The sequence below is a fragment of the Ceratotherium simum genome, chromosome 5 (assembly GCF_057802395.1).
Source record: "Ceratotherium simum simum isolate JZ-2026a chromosome 5, ASM5780239v1, whole genome shotgun sequence".
Lineage (NCBI taxonomy): Eukaryota > Metazoa > Chordata > Mammalia > Perissodactyla > Rhinocerotidae > Ceratotherium > Ceratotherium simum.
This window is the reverse complement of record NC_141904.1, coordinates 59,662,082-59,682,747: the sequence shown is the minus strand read 5'-3', so window position 1 is coordinate 59,682,747 and position 20,666 is coordinate 59,662,082. Positions and strand designations below refer to the sequence as shown.

The following is a 20,666-nucleotide window of genomic DNA, read 5'->3' as shown; positions in this document are numbered from 1 at the left end:
AGTTGCATTCATCCTATGTTGTAATCCTACATGTTGCCCAAGGATGGTCATTTCTGTTTGTTTTCATTCATGGCCTGCTTTTATATGGTTATTTAAGCAGTTATATTTAATGACGAATGAGTACCTGCAAATCCATCACCCAAATCAAAAGCTACAATTTTGATAACATTCTACATCTAACCATATGGTAGGCCAATACCCTACCCTTTGCCCTACCTCCCCAACACTGAGGTATCTAGCATCCTGAATCCATGGTCCCCATTGCTTCACTCCTTTTAAAACTTCTGGTTTTAGGTATCTCCATGTATTTCTAAAAAGTATATAGTTTTGAGTTGTTTATTATGAAAAAGCATCCTGCTGCATATTATCTTTTGGGAATTACTTTTTTTCCTTAATCACATGTTGTTAAGATTTGTCCACATGGTCTAATTGTCTCTATAAACAATTATTTTGATCACTGTGTAACATGCCATTGTGTGACTATATCACATTTTACTCATCTACTTTCTGAAGAATGCAGGTCATTTCCAGGTTTTTGCTATTTTAATCAGAGCTACTTTAAACATTCTCATGTATGTGGGCAAGACTTTCTCTTGGGTATATACCTGGGTGTAGTATTGCTGGGTCATAAGGTATTGTGAATGTTAACTTTAGGGGATAATGCCAATCCGTTTTCCAAAGACGTTGCTCCAAAATATCTTCTCAGCAGCAATGCCACAGTGAAGCTGAGGGTCCATATCCTCCCTAGCCCACAGTATTGCCAGGTTTAGGTGTAGCTCAAATTCACCAGCATTCGAAAGTGATATTTTCACGTTAACTTGATCTTGTGCTGTGTGACTCAAAGAGCTGGAGCTAGGACTTATGGGTAGAAGTTGGGAGAGGGCAGATTCAGACTCAGGGTGAGGAAGAATGGTCTCCCGGCACAGCTTGTCAGTTAGGGTCAGGCTGTCTCAGGGAGCAGCAAGATCTTCATCCTAGAGCATTCAAGCCAGGGCATGAGTGCCTCTTGGAAGCAATATGGCAGAAGGGATACAGGCATCACATGGATGTTTGGACTGGAGAGCTTTAAAGATCTGTTTAAAACCCTGATTCTAGGAACAAGCATTTTTCAAATATTTGTTTCTGGGCCTTTAAATAGATACCTGAAATTATAAGAAACTATTTTAAAGCATTTTGATCTTTTATCTTTTAAAAATGAACCAAATAAGCTCCTTTAAACCCTTGAGCAACACTGAGGTGAGATTAATTAAAAGATTAGGACTCTAAAAAATTAATTATATATATTAGTTATATGTCTATATATATATATATATACTGATATATATAAATAGAAATCCCAGGCTTGGCTCTTTCTACATTGCCTCTTGAGCATCTCGGTATAAATAATTGGGAGGTTAAATGTACAGTAGGAAGCTGACAAAGGTGAGGCTATCTGTTTTCTAGCCTGATGCTTCAAAATAGTCACAAGCCTGGCATTGTGTTTTAATTTTTCACCATAGTGAAGCTGTGTGTGTGTGTATGTGTGCGTGCGTGCCTGTATTTGCAGTTGCCTTACATGCCTGCTGTCTGTGCTGGTTTCTGGATTATGGTCACTTATAAGGTATATAAAACGAACAGTTGAGCCCCCACCAAGGAAATCTCAGTTTCTTTCTGTTTGAGTGTTCTGGTTAAAGAAAAAAGGTGTTTGTTTGAAATCCTCTGTGACAAAGATCTGCTGTCACGCATGGTAAGCTTAGCATTTCAGCCACATCCAAGGCTTTATGTCTTCATTAAAGAAGGTTTTTAAATGAAATAGAGAGAGGCATTTGGGAAAGGTTGGCTCCTAATTTGTTTGTTCAACTCACACGGGCCAGGTTCTTTGAAGGGCATTGGAACAGCTCCATCAGAAGGGAGTGGATTTGTGAGCAACAGAGGGTATGTTACTTCCAATAGGTGTGTAGCCGCTTCTGGTAACCAGAGGCAGTACAATCATCTTGTAGAAAGAAGAAATTTCTGACCAATACAGCTGAGTGGTCAGTACCCTTGGCATACAGATCTTATGTTAGTCATATTTCATCTGCCAACACGTGGTCCCAGTGCCAGGCCCCTGCCCGGGTGGTGCGAGGGTTGCTCTTTTAGCTCTGTCAAACATATGGTGAACATTCAGAAAGAAGTTTGCAAGGTCAGCCTGTGTCCTCGCTGCTCCACAGGGTCACCACTTGTGCAAATAGCTTGCCGCTCACCTGCTTTTCTGTGGAAGGTTTCCTATTAGTTGGACCTGATGTTAAGGTAAGGGAGAGACCCAGTAAGCAAAAATCAAGCTAGGAAGTGGCATTGCTCATGCCCAGAGGCAAAGCTGAGCCCAGCTGTCCTGGCTGGCCTCCCCACCTTTACTTCACCGAGTCTGGTCTTACTAGATCTTCACCTGATTAATAGCCTTCTGAGCCAAGCAAAAAACAGGTGCTTAACAAGGGTGGTGTGACCGAATGAATCATCCAGTCGTCTTCTCTTCTAGCACTCATGCCTCCAGTACTAAAGGGAAGGGAGATTCGCCCACTTCTCCACCTCATCTTTTGCCCTCTCTTTGGGCACTGCCTCATTCTGCTGCAGTCACTGGCCTTCAGCCAGGTCATAGACTAGGCAAATATCTCTGTCCTTCCTCTGGGTATTTGCACTTGCTAATCCCTCTCGGCTTAATTGTCACCTCCTCCGAGCAGTCTTCCCTGACCATATTGTCTCATGTAGTTCTATTATTGTCTCTCATGGTAGTAATAGATGTGATTACTTGTTAATTGCCTGCCTTCTCTTCTAGGATGTAAGCCTCCTGAGGGCACTAAACCTTGTCCAGCATGCTCACCATTGCGTGGTGTAATACACTGTGCCAGCACCTGGTAGACATGTTACTATTTGTTGAATAATTGAATGAATTCTGAAAGACACAAGCTCCCAATGCATGGGGGACCTGTATTGTGCGACCCCTCTCCCCAACCTAGTTCAGCTTCTCCAAGTTGGGTTTATCTTGAGGGCCCAGTTGCTGCCTGAAACACTGTGTTGAGCAGGATTCTGAGGCCGCGTCTATGGCAGTGTATTTTTGGTTGTGTGTTGTTTGTGTTGGCTCAGCTTCTTGCAGTGCAGATGTTCCAGCCTCCTCAGGGATAGCTATCTTGCCTGGACCATGCTTCTAAATGTTCTGTAAGGTGACTTTGCAACAAGAAGCCATACTGTAGCAGAAGCAAATACGAAACAAAATGTTCAGGAGAGTCATAGGAAACAGAATTGGCCCTTTGCCTTTTCCCTTTCCTCATTCTGAGTACCACAGGTTGACATCACTCGAGGAATAAAGGAGAACACTGTTGCTCAAACACCAATATCCAAACACAGGGGTAAAGGCTTACAGAACACAACTGGCCAAAGAAATTGCTTTTTGACTAAATGTTTCCTTCTCCAAAGTTGGCTCCATCACAAACCTCCCTTTCAGAAGGAGTTTCATATCATTTCTCAGTAAGCATGTTTTTAGAAACAGGAGGCCTAAGGAAATCAAACTGGTAGAAATCTCTAGTCCCTGTTGCTTCACCAATTTCCTGCCCATTGGAAAACCAGTAAAGCTGGGATATGATGGAGCCTGGGGTGAGGTGTTGGTGATCAGCAATTATTTTCTGAAAACTGCTCTGAGATGCAGTTGCCCTTCCAGAGGAGGCACCCCAGCTGGACCCTGATCCCAGCTTGGAAGTTGACCTCTATTTGCAACTTTGTTTTTCTTTTCTGTGCTGCTTTCTCAACCATGTTTACAAAAATGTGAACCAAAGGAAAGTTCCCAAGAATTTACAGTGTTGATCCATGAGTGCACTAGGAGCCAGCAAACTGTATTTCTAATCCAAACAAATACTATTCCTAATCGGCCTTGTGATGTTGGTTGAGTGATTTAAGTTCCTAAGAGACTTGGATGTTTCATCTGGAAAATGGGAATGATGAACTTGCACGGTCAATAAGTTGGGAGGGAAAGTGCAATTTAGTGACACATTTGGCAAATGCTTCTTGAAAACCTACTACTGACTGTGAGACACAGCAAGTACTGAGGGCACAAAGATGGTTGTTTGTGTGATTTGGTGATTTCCACCAAAACACAGGAGCTGGACAGGAGGCTTTTACCAAATTAGCTATTGTTGAGGGCTTATTATAATTTGAAGAGCAAAAAACTGCTAGGTGAGTGCAATTGGTTGCTCTCCCAAACCCTGGTTGGCATGCTATTGCATAATGGGATTTTCATCTGAAGTGCTAAGCCCAGCTATTAGGCAGCGTCAGTCCATGCCTTACACACATGAGGCTCGCTGTAGTAAGCTATAAAGAAAATGTTAGCAGTGGGGTGTCCTAAGAATAAGTCGAGTTTGCACTTCACTCTGTCTGTGCCGATGATTCTTAAACATAGTGACTCTCATTTCAACCACTAGTAGATCCTCATAGCCCGTTTCCTGAGTCCTGTTCCTCAAATGCCGTGATGTCATGTAAGGAAGTTCTAAGTGATAGCCACCCAGGAGGCAGCATAGCAGATCCAGGAGGGCCTGTCTGGGGTTACCTTTCCCAGATTTCAGCTTAGCCTCCCTGATTTCTCCCCCGACAGAAACTGACTCATTTGATATTTTAATTGAAATCAACTCTGCACAGGACCAGGAGCCACAGTTGCTCTTTTCTGAGCTGTTCCTAACAAGCTTTCGATGGAAAACTGTAAACTTTAATGTCCAACCAATGGAAGCGATTTTCTGATGGCAGGCGTGCCCTCCCCCTAACCTGAATTGCCCACCTTGGTGTGTACAGGTTTTCTGGGGTGCATGGGACGCTCTGAAGACCACTCACAGAACAGTCAGTTGATAATATCTAGTCTAAATTGTGATGCTGGCAAAGTCTCATTTGCTGCTTTGGCAATCGGCTTGACCAGGTGATACCTTAATGTATAATTGGATAAGCACTTAGGTTCTCTTAAAGCACAGTGGTTTGGCATAATTATTTTCCAGTACAGTGATTTTCTACTTAATAAATACTTTTGGGGGTTACAAATTCTTAAACATCAACACTCTACACTCCTTGAAAGTAGGATCCGTTAATTAATATAAGAGCTTATTTCAGCATTTTGGCCCCATTGGCAGCACTAAAATAACTTTTGCTTTTACTCAACCAGGTTAGGCTTAAGTCAAAGCTTTGGCAACTAATCAAATGATGACTGCTCTGTTGATTACCTGAATTCCTCTCCACCAAGGGCAAAGACGGCCTTGGAAACTTCACAGTGAACAGAGGGAACCAGAGGTACTTTGGTTGCACTTAGAGGTCTCACAATCTAGCGATTAGTCCTGGGGTTCAGCATACAGGGTCCCTCATGTAGAGAGAAAGAAGGGAGACAATTAACATATTTTTGCACAAAGAAAAATTTGAAGAACCTCAGGGTTCTAAGGAAACAGAAGTGGCAGCCAGAGGTTGGTGGCACAAGACCTTTTTTTTTTTTTGCATCAAGTGAGAGCAAGAGGTGATTTATTAGAACACCAAGAAAGCCCAAAATATAGGTCACTGTCTGCTCAATAACCAGAACTTAGAGAAAGGGCGTTTGAGGAGGAAACGTGTGCTCGAAGGATGCTGGCTGTGTGTGTGTGTGACAGAGACAGGGAACGTGAGACAACATCCAGAACCATGAAATATAACTCAGCAGCAGTCTAAATGGCCCAGGAAGGCTTTTTGGGGACTTGGGGACTTTGAGAAGTGTATGACTGAAGAGAGGCACATGTTGGGCAGGAAGGGAGTGATTTTCACACCAGTTCAGAGCAGCCTTGAGCAGGGGAGCCAGGATCAAAGTGTGCTTTACAAAGGGCCAGGAAGGAAGCTGTCAGAGGCAAAGGTTCATCTACAGGGAGGGACTAAGGCCCTGTCACTAACCGCACACATTGCCGCTAACTCACCACCGCACTGGTTTATGGGGCAGCTGAGCTCCCCCTCCGTCCCTGCTGCCCTCGTCCTAGTCCATGCCACCCCAGCTCCTGTCATTTCTTGTCTGGCTGCTGCAGTAGCTGCCTGCCTCTAATTCCTTCTCCAGCCAGGTCACTCTTCATGAAAAGTTATTCTCATCCTCTTTCTTCCCTGCTTCCAACCCTTTAATATCTTCTTTGCACCGAAAATAAAATCCAGATTTCTTAGTCATCCCAACAGGCTGCAAATGACCTGCTGTCTCCCACACTCTTCTAGCCAGTTACCCAACCACCAAGCTTCCTTTTTCCTCAATGCTCAGCACATTCTGTTCCCTCTGCTTGAAATACCCTTTCTCCTAGCCTTTGCTTAACAGATTTCTACTTATTGTTCATGTCTCAGCTTAAATGTCACCTCTTCAGTGAGGCCTTCCTCCAAACCCCCCACCCAAAGTTCTACCATCTCTGCAGATCACTATGCTGTTTTTCTTCAGAGCTCTTATAATATGAAATTATTTTGACTTCCAAGATGTGTCAAAAAAAAAAATTCTGAAGCTTTCTATGGTTCAGCCCAATAGAAACAAGCATATCCATGTTCTAGAAGGCCCACGCTTCCGCCTCACATTTTCAGTCAGTTCTCTTCCCTCAGCTGTACTTCTCACCTCTGGACCGTCTCCCAAGGTTAATGCCAGATTTCCTGCACTGTTTTACTTAATATATTTTCTAAATTGACTCATTTTTAACTTAAATAAATTTACTTACAAAGGAAACTTGAGATGACATCATAAATGGGAGAAAACCCTAAAAATAAATATGATCTAAACAAAACAATCTTATTGTATCCCAGCTAGAGTCTGGAAGGCTCCTCTCTGTTGGAGGTCATGTTGGTACCATGTTAAGGATATGCTGGTACCGACTGAGACTTTCTTCTTGGTTAATCTGAAGGACTGAAAGACAACTAAAAAGGGAATAACTTTCTCTCAATAGGATTCAAAGCTATTTGCAGCTTTGAATTGTGGACTGGAGGCCATGTTCTGGGCTACTGGGGTGTGTGTCCCATCTTTAAACAATGGAATGTTAAGGCTTCTCAAAGCGGCAGCTAAATTTCAGCTCTCTTGACAACTCTGACCGATGGTCAGGCGTGCCTAGACCACCACGTCAGGATTCATCAGGAGAGAGCACTGCAAGTAGTTGGTGAAGCCGGTCTTGGGCACAAGTTGCAGGAGAGCTGGCACACACATCCTGTGTTTGCTGAAGCTGTACCCATTGCCCAAGTAACACCGTCCTTAAAAATCTCATCGCCATCTTTTTTTTTTTTTTTTTTTGGTGAGGAAGATTGGTCCTGAGCTAATGTCTGTTGCCAATCTTCCTCTTTTTGCTTGGAGAGGATTGTCACTGAGCTAACATCTGTGCCAATCTTTCCTCTATTTTGTATGTGGGATACTGCCACAGCGTTGCTTGATGAGCAGTGTGTAGGTCCACGCCCAGGATCCAAACCCACAAACCCTGGGCCGCAGAAGCAGAGCGGTGAACTTAAATACTATGCCACCAGGCCAGCCCCCATCACCATCTTTTAAGTCCAGTGCACATCCCTGATTTTTTAAAGTCAACCCCAGAGCCTTGCCCCAGTAAGAATTACTCTCTCCCCCAGATATTCTAAGAACACGATGGTGGAACTTCTAGTCCAGTACGTATACCAGACTGACTTGTACATACTATATAAACACCTGTCTGAACAGAACCATCAACCCGTAAGAAATGACTTATTTAAGCTCTCTGCTCTTCATATTGTTTTTACAAATCTAATAACAATGAAATATATTAATGTATTTTATGACAACACCCAAGTTTATATTCAGCCACTTTCTTCTTTAAAAAGTGGCATTAAATTGTTTGTCCCCCTTTTGAAGACAATTTGGCGTTTTACTACATGTTGGTTCCAAATTCTGAAAAACATTTAAATTATTGTGAATCATTCCTCCAACTGTATTCCATTACAGAGCTATAAAAACGTCAATAGCCAAGGCAGTTTGAGCACTGCATCAGGGAATTAATCATTACCCCACATCCCTAGTGCTAACACATTCAATGAGCAGGAAGGAGCAAATGTCAAAATCGACAAGTATCAGAACTTCAATCAGAAATCCTCTTAACACTACCTTCCCTGAAAATCATTTCAGGCAGATAAAGTGGAATGACTGCAGATGAATATATTTTAAAATCTCTTTTCAAAGCTGTATAGAAATAGAATTAGCTCAAAGGAGCCATCACAGACCTCAATCTGTTGAATGCGTATAAAGACTTTGGTTCAAGTTTGCATACCTTGCCACTTTGGCCTGCACTTTCTTCCAAAGAACCAAGCAGCTGTGAAATGATTTCAACTGTTGCTGTTGCACTGGGAGAAGAATAGGAATACGCATGTTGTCAGCTGTGGTGCTGAGTATTTTCACAGCGAGTTGAGTTACCTTTAACTTGTGTGGTAGCTGCCGGGAGGAGAGATGGAGAACTGCAGTGTGTTGAACCCCAGACACTGTCAGTTGGAAGAAGCACTGTTATTTTATGTACTAGTGAGAAAGAAAAACACACACTGCCAATTAAATTATGACACATCATTGATTGTAGGACACGCTTTGATTTCAGAGATGTTAAAATATGAAAATGTGCGCGTCTTAGAACTGATGAACTACAGAATTTAAATACTGCTGGTGATTTACTCTGCATCTCATGCAATAATAATAATAAGCCCTGGAGTGCACACAGTACTGGCCTTGAAGTTGCTCTCCTCTGGACAGTCTCCTCTGTCTTTTCCAGGAGTCACAGCTAGAAATGTTAGGGAACAACCCAAATGCAAGCCAAGCACCTCCAGTGGTAGCTTTCTGAGGGGTCTCCTAGATTGAGCTGCCAGATAAAATACAGGAAGCCCAGTTAAATTTGAATTTCAGATAAACAATAAGTATTCTTTAGTGTAAGTATGTTCTAAATACTGCATGAAATATACTAAACCAAATTAACTGAGTGCCCTGTATTTTTATTTGCTAAACCTGGCAACCACACTCCCAGGGAAATTTTGACTGCATTTGACATTCACCACATGCTCTTACTCTAGGACTTTAAACTTGACCTGTGAGGAGCCTCCATTCATACCCTATTCACTCCTTACGATGACCCTGAGAGTAGGGATTATTTCAGGTCATTTTAGAGCTGAAGGAGCTACATTTCCTCTTCAGACTTGAATATCTCAGATTAGTTGGTTTGGGACTGAATTCTGATAATAGTTTTTAATCCTTTTATAAGGAAGTTAAGGTCTAAAAGATACAGGTTACTAGGGAACCATGAAGTTAGTAAAGGTAATTTTACCCCTGGAAACAACCTCTGTGAGTTGGTCAGTGGTCACTGTTATGGGGACAGTATATCCACCTAATAACAATAATAGCAGCAGCAGCAGCAGCAGCAAACACTAAGCACAACTTACTATGTGTCAGGCACATCACTACGTACTCTTTTACTATTCCCTTTTTATAGAGGGGGAGACTGAGGCACAGAGAGGTTAAGAAGCTTGCCCTTCCCATTGTTCAAGTCTGAGCCTAACATCACCTTCTTGGAGAGCCCTTGCTGGATGCTCCTTAGATAATCGCCTTTCCCCCATCACTCTTTATTATAGTCTTCTATTTCTTTGTGAAATTAAGTTGGCTCTCAAAAGCCTTTCAAACTAGGTTAGCCCCTCCCAGCATCCCTCCTATTTGGTCATGCCCATCTCACTTATAATTAACAATTTGGTGTCTACCCTACCTCCCTGGGTGCCCCAGGAGGACAGTAAAGGGGTTTGTCTAGTTCAGCGCTTTAGTGCCAGGGCTGGCATAAATATCTGGTGTTTTAATAAGCAGTCCCTGCCTTTCCCTGCAGACAGCCTAAGGTAATCTGGAAGGTTCATCTGAAGTGATGAAGTGAACTCCCCTATTAAAGCTCGCCCAAGGCAAATAATGCCTTTTGGATAAGCCACTGTTGAAGATCATTAGGGCTTTCCTCTGTTAGCAGGGCAATGGCTTGCAGCCACCAGATTCTCCGGTTGCCTCAGGGAAGCAGAGCTTGACTCCAAACTACAGCATGTTTAATTTCCAGGTCACCTGGATGGCTCTTCTAGGACACAAGTCTTGCCCACCAGGATCTTTCCCGGGCTCCCTATTCCTGCAGAGACTGAAAACCCAGTCAAAGGCTCCCGAACTAGATCAGCATCCTGGTGTTGCTGAGACAAGCCTTGTGGCCCAGACACTCCTTCGACGAGCATGAATAGAAGAAAAGCAGTTCTACAGCGGGGTTTGCAAAGGATAGCGTTGATATTTTTGATAAGTGCACAAGCAATGGGCTTAAGATAAATGTATTATTTCTCTATGTGTATGGGCTCTATCTACACACACACACTTCTCCCAAATGCAGTTCTTCTTAATAGTAAGTGGACCTTAGAATTGCCTGAGAAGTTTAAAAGAATCCCCAAACCTAGCTGCCTCCAGACCAATTAAATCAGAATCCCTGGAGTGGACCCAGGCATCAGTAGTTTTTGAGGTTCTCCTCGTGATTCCAATGGGCAGCCAGGGTAGAGCACGGCTGTTCTCAAGAAAGCCACGTGCTTCCCTCTGGGGCTTTTAGGAGGGAAATGTCTATATTTTTAAAAACCGTATATAACAGAGCTTTGCTAATATGATTAGTTGTTGTTTTATGTATTTCCTATTTCCCATAAACAACTTCTAAGTGTTGGCACAACGTTGCCATCTGTAAGGCATATGACAATAACAGTCGGTCGCCTAATAACAAGGGAAGCATTAACGTTCACAGGCTCTAAATTACGTGGATTCATCTGGTATGACCTGCGTTAGTGAAGCCACTTAATGCTTGATTTCTGTGTCTTCCCATGGCAGTACCAGAAGTTGGAAGGCCATATATTCCAGGATTTGTATTGTTTTTTTGTCATCTTGTTGAATTGTTACAAGATGGATTTATAACAGACCTAAAGCTAGTATCAAAATGAAAATTAGTTCTTGAGTAGAAAAATAGCAATCCCGTTTGACTCGCCTGTAGCAATTGCGTCATAGCTGCCTCTGCAAGGAAGGAAATAACTTCTTAATGTGGTTTTCTCCCACTAAGGAGAATTAAATCTATGTGGCAAAATGTAAAACCAGCATGCTGGCAGCCAAATTCTGAACGGAAGATCCATGACCCTCATAAACATATTTGAGGCCCAACTATATGCTAATGAGCCTCATTTAGGCTCAAACTTCCCCAGTGGAAACACTGCTCAGCTGCAGAGGCAGGCTATCGTTCCCTCACTGTTTTGCCTTCTGTATCAAAGTTTACTTCGAAATAATGGGGAAATTTCTCCATCTGCTGCCAGCCACCAGGGTGGGGGTCTCTGGGTTAGATTTAGAGTGTTTTTGGCCTGAGATAGCAAACTCCACTCTTCGTGTTGATAGACTTTTTGCTGGGTTGGCAAGATTCTTTTTGCAGGATCTGGCTCTCGGGTGACTGCTCCTGGTGGGGTGGAACAGGAGGTGTGGAACTCTCCACTCTTTGGAGAGTGGTTGCCCTGCAGCTTCTCTGGGGCAAATTAAAAGGCAAGCATTGTTGAGAACAACCCTGGGACTACCACTGCCTAGCTGGGTGATCTTGAACAAGTGAATGAAATTCCTCAGACCTCAATTTCTTTCTTGGTAGGACGGGGCTAAGTAGTCCCTGTCTTATGTATGGGTTATTGTAAGGATTAAATTAAATAATACACCTCAAAGAAACCAGCCTTCACATCGTAAATAGTAGCCATCATTGGTGCTATTAAATCGTTTGCCTCAATTTCCTCAGATGACTTAACACAAAATACTACCCTGTGCATCCTGTGAAGAATTTATTCCTTCAGCATTTTACAAAGTATACAGCCACACACAGGAATAACAAATTTAGTTAATAAAACTGAATTGCAATAGGAGAGTAAGAGGGAAAATTGAGCTCTTCTAATAAAGAGAGTTCTGAGAACATCTCTGTCTCTGACAGAAATGAAATTTTGTTCACTCTCTATGTAAATCTGAGACATATACAAGATGTTTTTTTAAATAAGTATGGGACTCTGAAGAGGATTTTAAAATGATTCAACTAAGACCGATTGTTAATTTTTTGATAAATTTTTGCTTCATTTAATGTCTTTCACCGTTTGCCTGCTTGAGGCCTCTTTTAATGGATATACTCTTATTTCTTACTCAGTACTCATGGCTCTTGTATTATTATCATAAATTTGCTTGCGCTATTTTGGTTCACTGAACAAAACTGCTCAGAGCTCATAGAAGACAGGCTAAGCCAAAGAGAATCGTAGGTAAACCACAGGCCAGCTCGGGGGAACCATCATGGGTAGGTGGCAAACTCAATGCCTTCAGGGTCTGTGAAGTAAAATGAATGAATGATGCCTGCCAAGAATAAGAAGATTAAGAGAGTGGTGAGGATTGTGGTAAATGGCTGGATGCCACCCCCAAATCTGTAATCCTCACTCCCAGCCTCAGCAGACAATTACAAGGCAGTGTCGCCTAAGCTAGTTATTTTATTAGAGAAGCTGGATATATGGATTTTTACATAAAACATCTCCTTTTTCAAATTTTGGCAACTAGTGCAATTAAAAGACACACACCTCCTGGCCTCTGATTTATGAATTCTGTTCAGCCACCCCTACAACACTTGTTCAAGGAGATCTCAAGGACCCATTAATGAACCTATTCCATTTTTTTCTCCAAAGCTCCAGAAACATGACAAAGAGGAGGAGGACTCCCCAGCCTTGTGGAGATCGGAGGAGGACATGGCAGCAGAAGCTGCAGCGCTGCGGGCCTACTTTCAATGACTCAGGTAGACTGTGCACGTAAGCATCACTGAGACCCACAAGGGGCTCCCTGCCCAGGATGGGGACACAGAAAAGCAGCTTCACCACCCTCCTAGAGTGGTGGCCGCAAAAGACATAAAACCTGGAGTGGAGAAAACCCTGCCCTTGAGGCACTTATTCCGACCCCTGGGTCTCCTCTTCCTCCCTATCTCCACGCCACCTTCTATATAACTGTCTGTTCATTTCCTTCCAACTCACCCCCAGCCCACCATCACCTCTCTCCTGTTGCCTCTCCTCCGGTCCTGCCCCTCTCCAGTCCAGTTTCCACAGTGCATCCAGAGATAGTTTGTAACTCAAACCTGATCCTTTAAGCAGTCAAAACCCTTTAAGGGAGTCACATCGCCCTCAGGCTCAAGTCCTGGATTCCCATGTTAGTCTGCAAGGCCCTGGTGAAACAGCTCTCCCGCTCCAGACCACATCAGCCACACCCAGGCCACCTCCTCTTTCTCCCGGGCCTCTTCTCCCCAGCTGCTACTTGGTAAACTGCCCTTTGTGTTTCTCTTTAGCTGTGGCTGCTAGGAAGCTCAGGCCACAGGGAAAGGTCAGGGTGAGAAAGAATTATGTTTGCATTAATGATGTTTCACTGTTGGGAGAGCATAGATTTAAGACTCTGGTAGGAAGCTGTAGCCAATCTCCTTTTCAGAATGCGTATATACACCCAACTTTTATACAATATCAAGGGGCTCATGGATCTTCTGAAATTTATCAATAAATAGGGTTGCCATGAAATATTGGGACACACTAGACTAAAAAAATTATTTGTTGCTGATCTGAAATTCACATTTAACTGGGCATCCTGTATTTTATCTGGCAATGCTGGTAATAAACCTCCTTGAGGGATAACGGACCCAGATAAAGAGCCTCTCCTCTAAAGAGTTCCTTTTTCCTTTTTAGAATTGTCTGCTTCCTCTGGTCTTGTATAAACGTGTTTATATTATAAGTTGCTGAAGTAGATTAGATACAAATTACAAACACAATTAGTGAACAAATACAATTTAGTATAATTCAATTGCTACTAGTATCAACCACTTAGTGATCATGATTTTGAGCTAGAAAACACATTCACTATATTCCATTTTCACTTGGAAATGTGAGTCTTTTTTGGTTAGTTTAAAATGTATGTGCATTTCTTGGCCTTTTTCTCCTCAGACTCCTTTTTAAAGTATTTTAGTTACTTAAAGACTTAGCATCACCTACCTCTCCGCCATTATTGTTGAAGTATGTTGCTGTGCTCAGGCCCAGGCATTCTAGAAAGCTCATTTCACTCTTCCATGCCATTCGTTTGTCAGCTCTGCATTCAACTGCCTGAAGGGATATAGTGTGGTACTGGCAGAAGCTACCTTTGATATTTTACTTTTAACCTCTTCCACTGTTCACCTTCTCATTTTTTTCTTTTTTTTAGGGCCAAGCTAGTTTACCTAAGAGCGTAGGCCTATGGGCAAGAGTGCAAACCTCTTTCTCTTCCTCTTCTGAAAGCCCATGTGTCATTTTGGAATGTCCCATTCAAATGGGGTTACCATTCTTCAGACTCAAATTCCTAGACTGAATTTTTTTTCTTTCTTCGTTTCTTATGTAATGGGTACTTTTAGGGAGAGCCAAGAAAGCTCTAGGCTTTTCCTGAGGCTTGCTGAATTGTAGGATTCTATCTTAGAATGCATTTCTTAGACATTTTAAGAGGATTTACACTTATTACCCAAGTTTCCTGTATCCTTTGCTTTGTCAGTTTTTGCTCCTGTCTTGCCTTGAGGCCTAACAGTGCCTGTCTTCCAGGTGAATCAACTTGCCTTATAAGTCTTGCCAGAAATCTATTCACCCTAACTTGTTATACAAACTATTGCCACAGGTTTTTTAATTAACTAACACTAATATCTCTCCTTAAGGGTCTTTGGTTACAGACCAAACAAATCACCTTCAATTTTCCCAGCAGTCAGATGTGGGAACTGAGACCAGGAGGGATAACGTGGGTGCCAAATAGCACACAACTAGTAACTTAGAGGTGAGGGACTTAGAGCTAGGGTCCTAAGATTTCACCAAGAGCATCATTGTCTCCTGTACTGTGATGGATGATGGGACTATATATACTTCTCTTTAGAGACAAAGGGGAAAGAAAATGTTCTTTTTAGGAAACCTCATCATTGAATTGTTCCGCCTGGTTCTTTTGACACCCACCCTCCTCCCTTTTCAAAATAAATCTACACACCAAATGTTTATACAGTTTTAAGGGGTTCATGGAACTTTTGAAATTTGTTAATAAATAGGGCTGCCATGCAATATTTGGACATACCTAGATTTAAAAAATGATTGTTTATCTGAAATTCAGATAAACTTGGCCTCTCCAAGCTCTTTTCATTATACCCTTAGCAGCAAGTCAGTCTTAGGCAGAGCCAGTTTAAAGACTTTGATGGTGCTCACTCTACAAGACTGCACAATTTGCAACATGCACAAAGGCAGATACGATGGGGCTTAGCCCTGGAATTGATAACAATAGCTAACATTACCAAGACTTTGTAAGACATAGGTTCTGTTATTATCCCATCTTGCAGGGGATGAGAAAACTGAGACTCAGTGATACTAAGTGCTATTCCAAGGTAAATGAATTATAAGTGATGGGGCTGAGATTTGACCTGATACAGTCCAACCCCAAGGGCCATTCTCGTAGTCTTCATACTGCCCACCTTGCTAAAAGAGCTCGCTTCTCCAGTCGGCACCACCTCACTAACCCAGCTCCCCTCACCCTCCAAATGCTCTCTTTAGCCTCTTCACCTGGTCTCCTGGTCTCCCTGGTCCCACTGTGAGAACGTCCCTCTTCATCCCCTGCTGGACTTCCTTGCCAGCCTTGTTAATGCCATCCTCTCCAGCACTTGCCTCCCCGGCCACGTTGCGCTCAGGTAGCAGGAACCAAAATAGGCCTGAACTTGCACCACCTGACTTTGCTCACTTTCAATTTGTTCCAGACCATGCTGATTCCTACCTAGGCTGCCCGCTCTCTTTTCTTTACCATTTGACCACATGCCTGAGTAATATGACCTTGGGAGAATATAGTCTTTTCCAAATTTCATTCATTCCCATTTTGTCATGATTAGTCTCATCTTTGTGTACCACCTAGGGTATGGTTTTACTTATTTACTTGATTCACTTTTTAATTTTCAGTTCATTTATCTTAAATTTTATATCTTAGCCTCAATGGAAAATGAGTATTACTTGTAATTAGAAGTTAAGCAAATAAATATAAAAGAAAAACAATGCTGATGAATTCCAACTCTACATAGTTGCTTGCCTATTGGGACTGAAGTTCATTCTCTTTGTTAAAAAGAGAGGCTGGCCATCCTTAGAGAGGTATTTAATTCTAGCCCCAAACTGAGACTCTCCATTTGACCTATTCACAAGGATTCAAAGAGAATAACCTATAAAGAGATTCAATGTAGATCACTTAAAATTATCTTAAACAGGCAAATAATTCCTATGTTTGGGAAACAGCAATAGAGATCAGAATTCAAACTGAGAACAAGCTGGCTCCAGACCTGCTCCAACCCCTAAGCCACTGCTCCCCATGTCTCTCACCAGGCACCCGGAGAAGATAAAGCCTATGGGGGAAAGTAGAGTCAGCTTCCCAGGAATGAGAGGCCACTCTCTGTGCCCGGCAGGAGGACACCAGGCAGGAAGCCCTGCACCGCGATCCACTGCCTCCCACAGGCACGCTCAGTCTCTAGGCTGATTGGATCTGTTTGAAATCACTCTTTTTCCTGGAAGACCAACTCCCAGGGTTTGGCCTTAACATTTTATTTACCATCAGTCTACCTTAAAAACCAACATATTGCAGAGGAGAATGTGCAAACTTATACCCAGAGATGCCCTATATAGGAAAAGTTACCGTAATAGGCAAAGAGCTGCTCTCTGTTGAATGTTTGGGGTAGAAATACCTAGCAACTGCTCAGTCAGTAGAAACCCCTGTTCTGTATCTCCTTTATGTATAAACCCAGACTAATCCTCAGCATGACAAGACTGCCATAGACCACAAAGATAAACATTCCAAAACTATAAACTGTTTCTTCAGCCTCTTGGAGCCATCAGGGACCAACATTAGCTTAGTTGTGTGGAAGAATTCGCTTGATCTTCCCATATAACTCTGCATGATGTTGCAGTGTTTTGGCTACTCTCTGTATCATTTGCCTAGCAGAAAATGACTTTGAATTGTAATTTCTTAAGCAGTTGTGAAAACAGACATTGCCTTTGTCATGCACAGGAAAAGCCAACAGTCCAAGGGTTGCTGAATGCAGCTGCAATTGTCTCACTCTCCACCTGACAGGTCCCTGATGAGGCTGGCAATCCTTTGGTTCCAGGAATTCAACATCTGCCTTCTGCTTAGGTGAATTTATGCATTGGCTCCCACACACTGGGCTGAGTTCCGGGATAAAGGTTCTGCGATGGCTCTTTTAGTCTATGTCCTAAATCACATTGAATGACAGTGGATCTGCATTCCTTACCTAATCTTGCATCCTTCCTGGAACATAGTAATTATTTAGGTATTTAATATTCAGATTTACTACCTCGATACTCCCATGTTAAGTTCCTTACTTAATTTTAAAGCAATGATGTGTGTACCAGTGGGGAAAGATTTTATCTTCTCCCTATACCTACTCGCACCCCATGTTGGAACTGAGTAAGGTGTGTTGTTTGTAAAATATGCAAGCATCACCCCTGACTCTAAAAGAAAGTCAGAGCAGGGCAGGTTTCCACACCCTGTTGTATCAGCAGAGCTCACTTGTAATTCATCAAACTCTCCTCTGTGCATGCCATTATTTTATAGATAATTGGTTGTCTCTCATTTACTCATAACAGAGCTGTGCGATTTCAAAGCAACTGAGTCAGCCCAAAACAGCATTATTAGTAGTTACAGATACTATACTGTAAGAGCAAAATTTTGACACTGTCATTTTTGAAAAATTACCATAGTTTCAGGCACTTGACCACACATATCGTAATCATGGACAGTCGAGGTGGATGAGAAAGGACAGGTTTGCTTATTTAACACATGTTCTGGTCACTGAATTGTGCCTTTTGAAATCTACCCTACCAGCTTGGAAAAATTCTCAACCATCTCAGAGAAGGTCTCCTTTCAGCACAGCAGCCTCTGATGAGAAAGGCCCAGGGAGCAGATCATAGTTATCTCATGTTTTCTTGGGTGAGGAGATGGGTTAACTTAACTTCCGCTCTTTGACTAGTTCAATCCTAAACCCACTAGGTAATCCCCATGTGGGGGTATCATCAATACCAATGAAAGTGTTTGCCAACACTCTTTCAGCCATCCCCAAACTGATGCAATAAAATATTTTCTTTAGCGTGGAAGTGCGACAGAAGATCCCTTGTTTCAGGCTAATGACACTTTAGTGTATTCAAAAGCTCTTTGCCAGAAAAAGGACCCATTGTCCTAAATGCAGCAAGAAAAGAGATTTTGGTTTGCTTTTCCCTTCCTCTGCAGTCCATGTTTCTACTAGATTATGCTGCCTCACTTCTCCTGCTGTGTAGACTATGTTTATAGAACCAAATTTCAGTAGCAAGGAATTAAAGACTCAATTATTCAGATTAGATAAATAGAAATCAAGTCCCTATGGCCTAAATTGGGAATGATAAACCATAGAATCATAGAGACTTTAGAAGTAGTCAAATTTAATGTCCCGTTCAATGATTTCTTTTACCACAACCCAAAAGGACATCTAGTTATACTTTAAAACCTCCCTTTATAAACATTCTATAAGACAGTCCCCCCATGATTCCAAAATGGGTTTTTAGTTTAGCTTAATTATTTTTAATATGTTTTACCAAGATCCAGCTTTCTCTAACACATACCCAATAGTTCAGGCAAAAGATTTCCACAGGCCATTGCTGGCTAAAGAATCTACAGAACTGTCCTGTTGAGATTTATTTTTCCTGGTGGTAGAATGACTAGTGTCCCATGGTTACTTTTAATCCTTATGAATCTCGGAACCACATGATCCATCAGTGCAGAGTCCTTTTCGGAAAAGTGTAATCCAAATGCCAAAAATAATTTTAAAGAGTTTCAATTTTTACTTGCATCTTGCAAAAAGAGAATGAAATAAAGCCTATCATCACCATCATTATTACCATCTTCATCCTCATCTCATCTCCAGAAATGGATACAGAAATGTATCACACATCAATCTGCATACTCTTGTACGGCAAAAACCTTATAAAAACTTCTACCCACTCCCAAGATTTATTTTTCTTTCTCTACTTGCTTCTCTCCACTCTGTTGGTCCTTTCTTTTCTCTTTTCTCATTTTGTCTTTGTCTCTGCCAGAAACGAAGGTGGAAAAAAACTCTCCCCTAGAGGTCAGGGGAGGTTAATATGAAAAAGGCTATGAAAATTCACATTAATAATTGTTGACTCATCAATTAATTTTTGTGTGTGTGTGTGAGGAAGATCAGCCCTGAGCTAACATCGTGCTAATCCTCTTCTTTTTGCTGAGGAAGACCGGCTCTGAGCTAACATCTATTGCCAATCTTCCTCCTTTTTTTCCCCAAAGCCCCAGTAGACAGTTGTATGTCATAGTTGCACATCCTTCTAGTTGCTGTACGTGGGACGCAGCCTCAGCATGGCCAGAGATGCGGTGCGTCTGTGCGCGCCCGGGATCCGAACCCGGGCCGCCAGTAGCGGAGAGCACGCACTTAACCGCTAAGCCACGGGGCCGGCCCGACTCATCAATTAATAATAGCTCATATTTGTGTAATTCACTCCATCCTATGCCTAAAATGTCCCTCAGCCACCTCTTATATAGTAAGTGCTCCATTATCTTGTAGGTACTCAACCAATCAATGCAGGATACACTAGCAAAAGCAGCTGTAAATTGTGCTCCTTCTGGTTTTAATACTTCTCTGAAGATCCAAAAGAACTTTAGTGTGTTATCCTACTTCCAATTTATCATGAGTGATAAGCATTGGAGACTGTGAGAGTCCACTGGCTATGCCAATATGTAGATTCATTATTTTCCCTATGATTTCTATTATATTTTAAAGACGATAAATTATGGAAATGTTTAGGTTATGAGAAATTAGTTTAAACAGTAATTAAAGAATAAAATCCGTAGAGCAGAATGTTTTCAGACCACCAAAAATGAAAAGAAAAAGAGTGACTTCTATTACTAACAGGCCAATTAATTTGACTCAAACCTCCCACTGTGTTCAACTAGAAAAACCGTACATATTATAAGAAAATATCTGTTAAAAGAAACAAGGTAGCAAAAGATTACAGGGTCGAGATCCAAGAGAAGACAGAAATGCAGACAGACGCGCCAGCATTTGAGGTTGCTTTGCCCCTGAGGGCATTGGTGAGGGTTGGAAAAGCAGCTGGAGCCAGAGCAGTAAAAGCTGGTGCCAACAGTAGAGTCCTTTCTAACCTCTATACCTGGCTGGGAATTCAAAGATCTGGGAGAGTGGTGCCACTGGAAAAAGAGTGAGCCAGACGTAAACCAGCCCTGGTACAAACTGCAGCCCAATTTCAAATCATCTAGGTGGTTGAGAAAGTCTCGGTCCTAGAAATTGAATCGAGATGATCCCAAATTACTAGTCCCATTAGGTTCCTGGGAGAAGCAAAGAAAAATTATCTCTGGAAGAAAATAATACCATCCAAGATCTTAAATTGTTTCTACAAATAATTTTTTTTCAATTAGAACACCCAATATGTGAGTGCGTATACACACACACATGCACACGCACACATGCACACAGAGCATTTGAAAAAGCAGGATAATACAAATAAGATTAGGATCACAGGGTAGCTAAAACTGGAATTATCAGACATAGCCATTAAAAAAATAT

The 20,666-nt window shown here is 42.1% G+C and overlaps 1 protein-coding gene across 7 annotated transcripts in view; it reads left to right on the top strand.

Annotated features, from left to right (window-relative positions):
- FHIT (fragile histidine triad diadenosine triphosphatase) overlaps positions 1-20,666 on the top strand; it is a 1,358,981-nt gene that overhangs the window by 1,322,452 nt on the left and 15,863 nt on the right. For 6 of the 7 annotated variants that reach the window (XM_087431269.1, XM_087431270.1, XM_087431266.1 and 3 more), the window contains one exon: positions 12,691-12,797. In XM_087431269.1, coding sequence (XP_087287395.1) covers positions 12,691-12,792 — 102 coding nt within the window. In that variant the 3' untranslated portion in view covers positions 12,793-12,797. Of the gene's footprint in view, positions 1-12,690; positions 12,811-20,666 lie in introns of all 7 variants that reach the window. The other variant, XM_087431267.1, reaches the window with a different exon arrangement.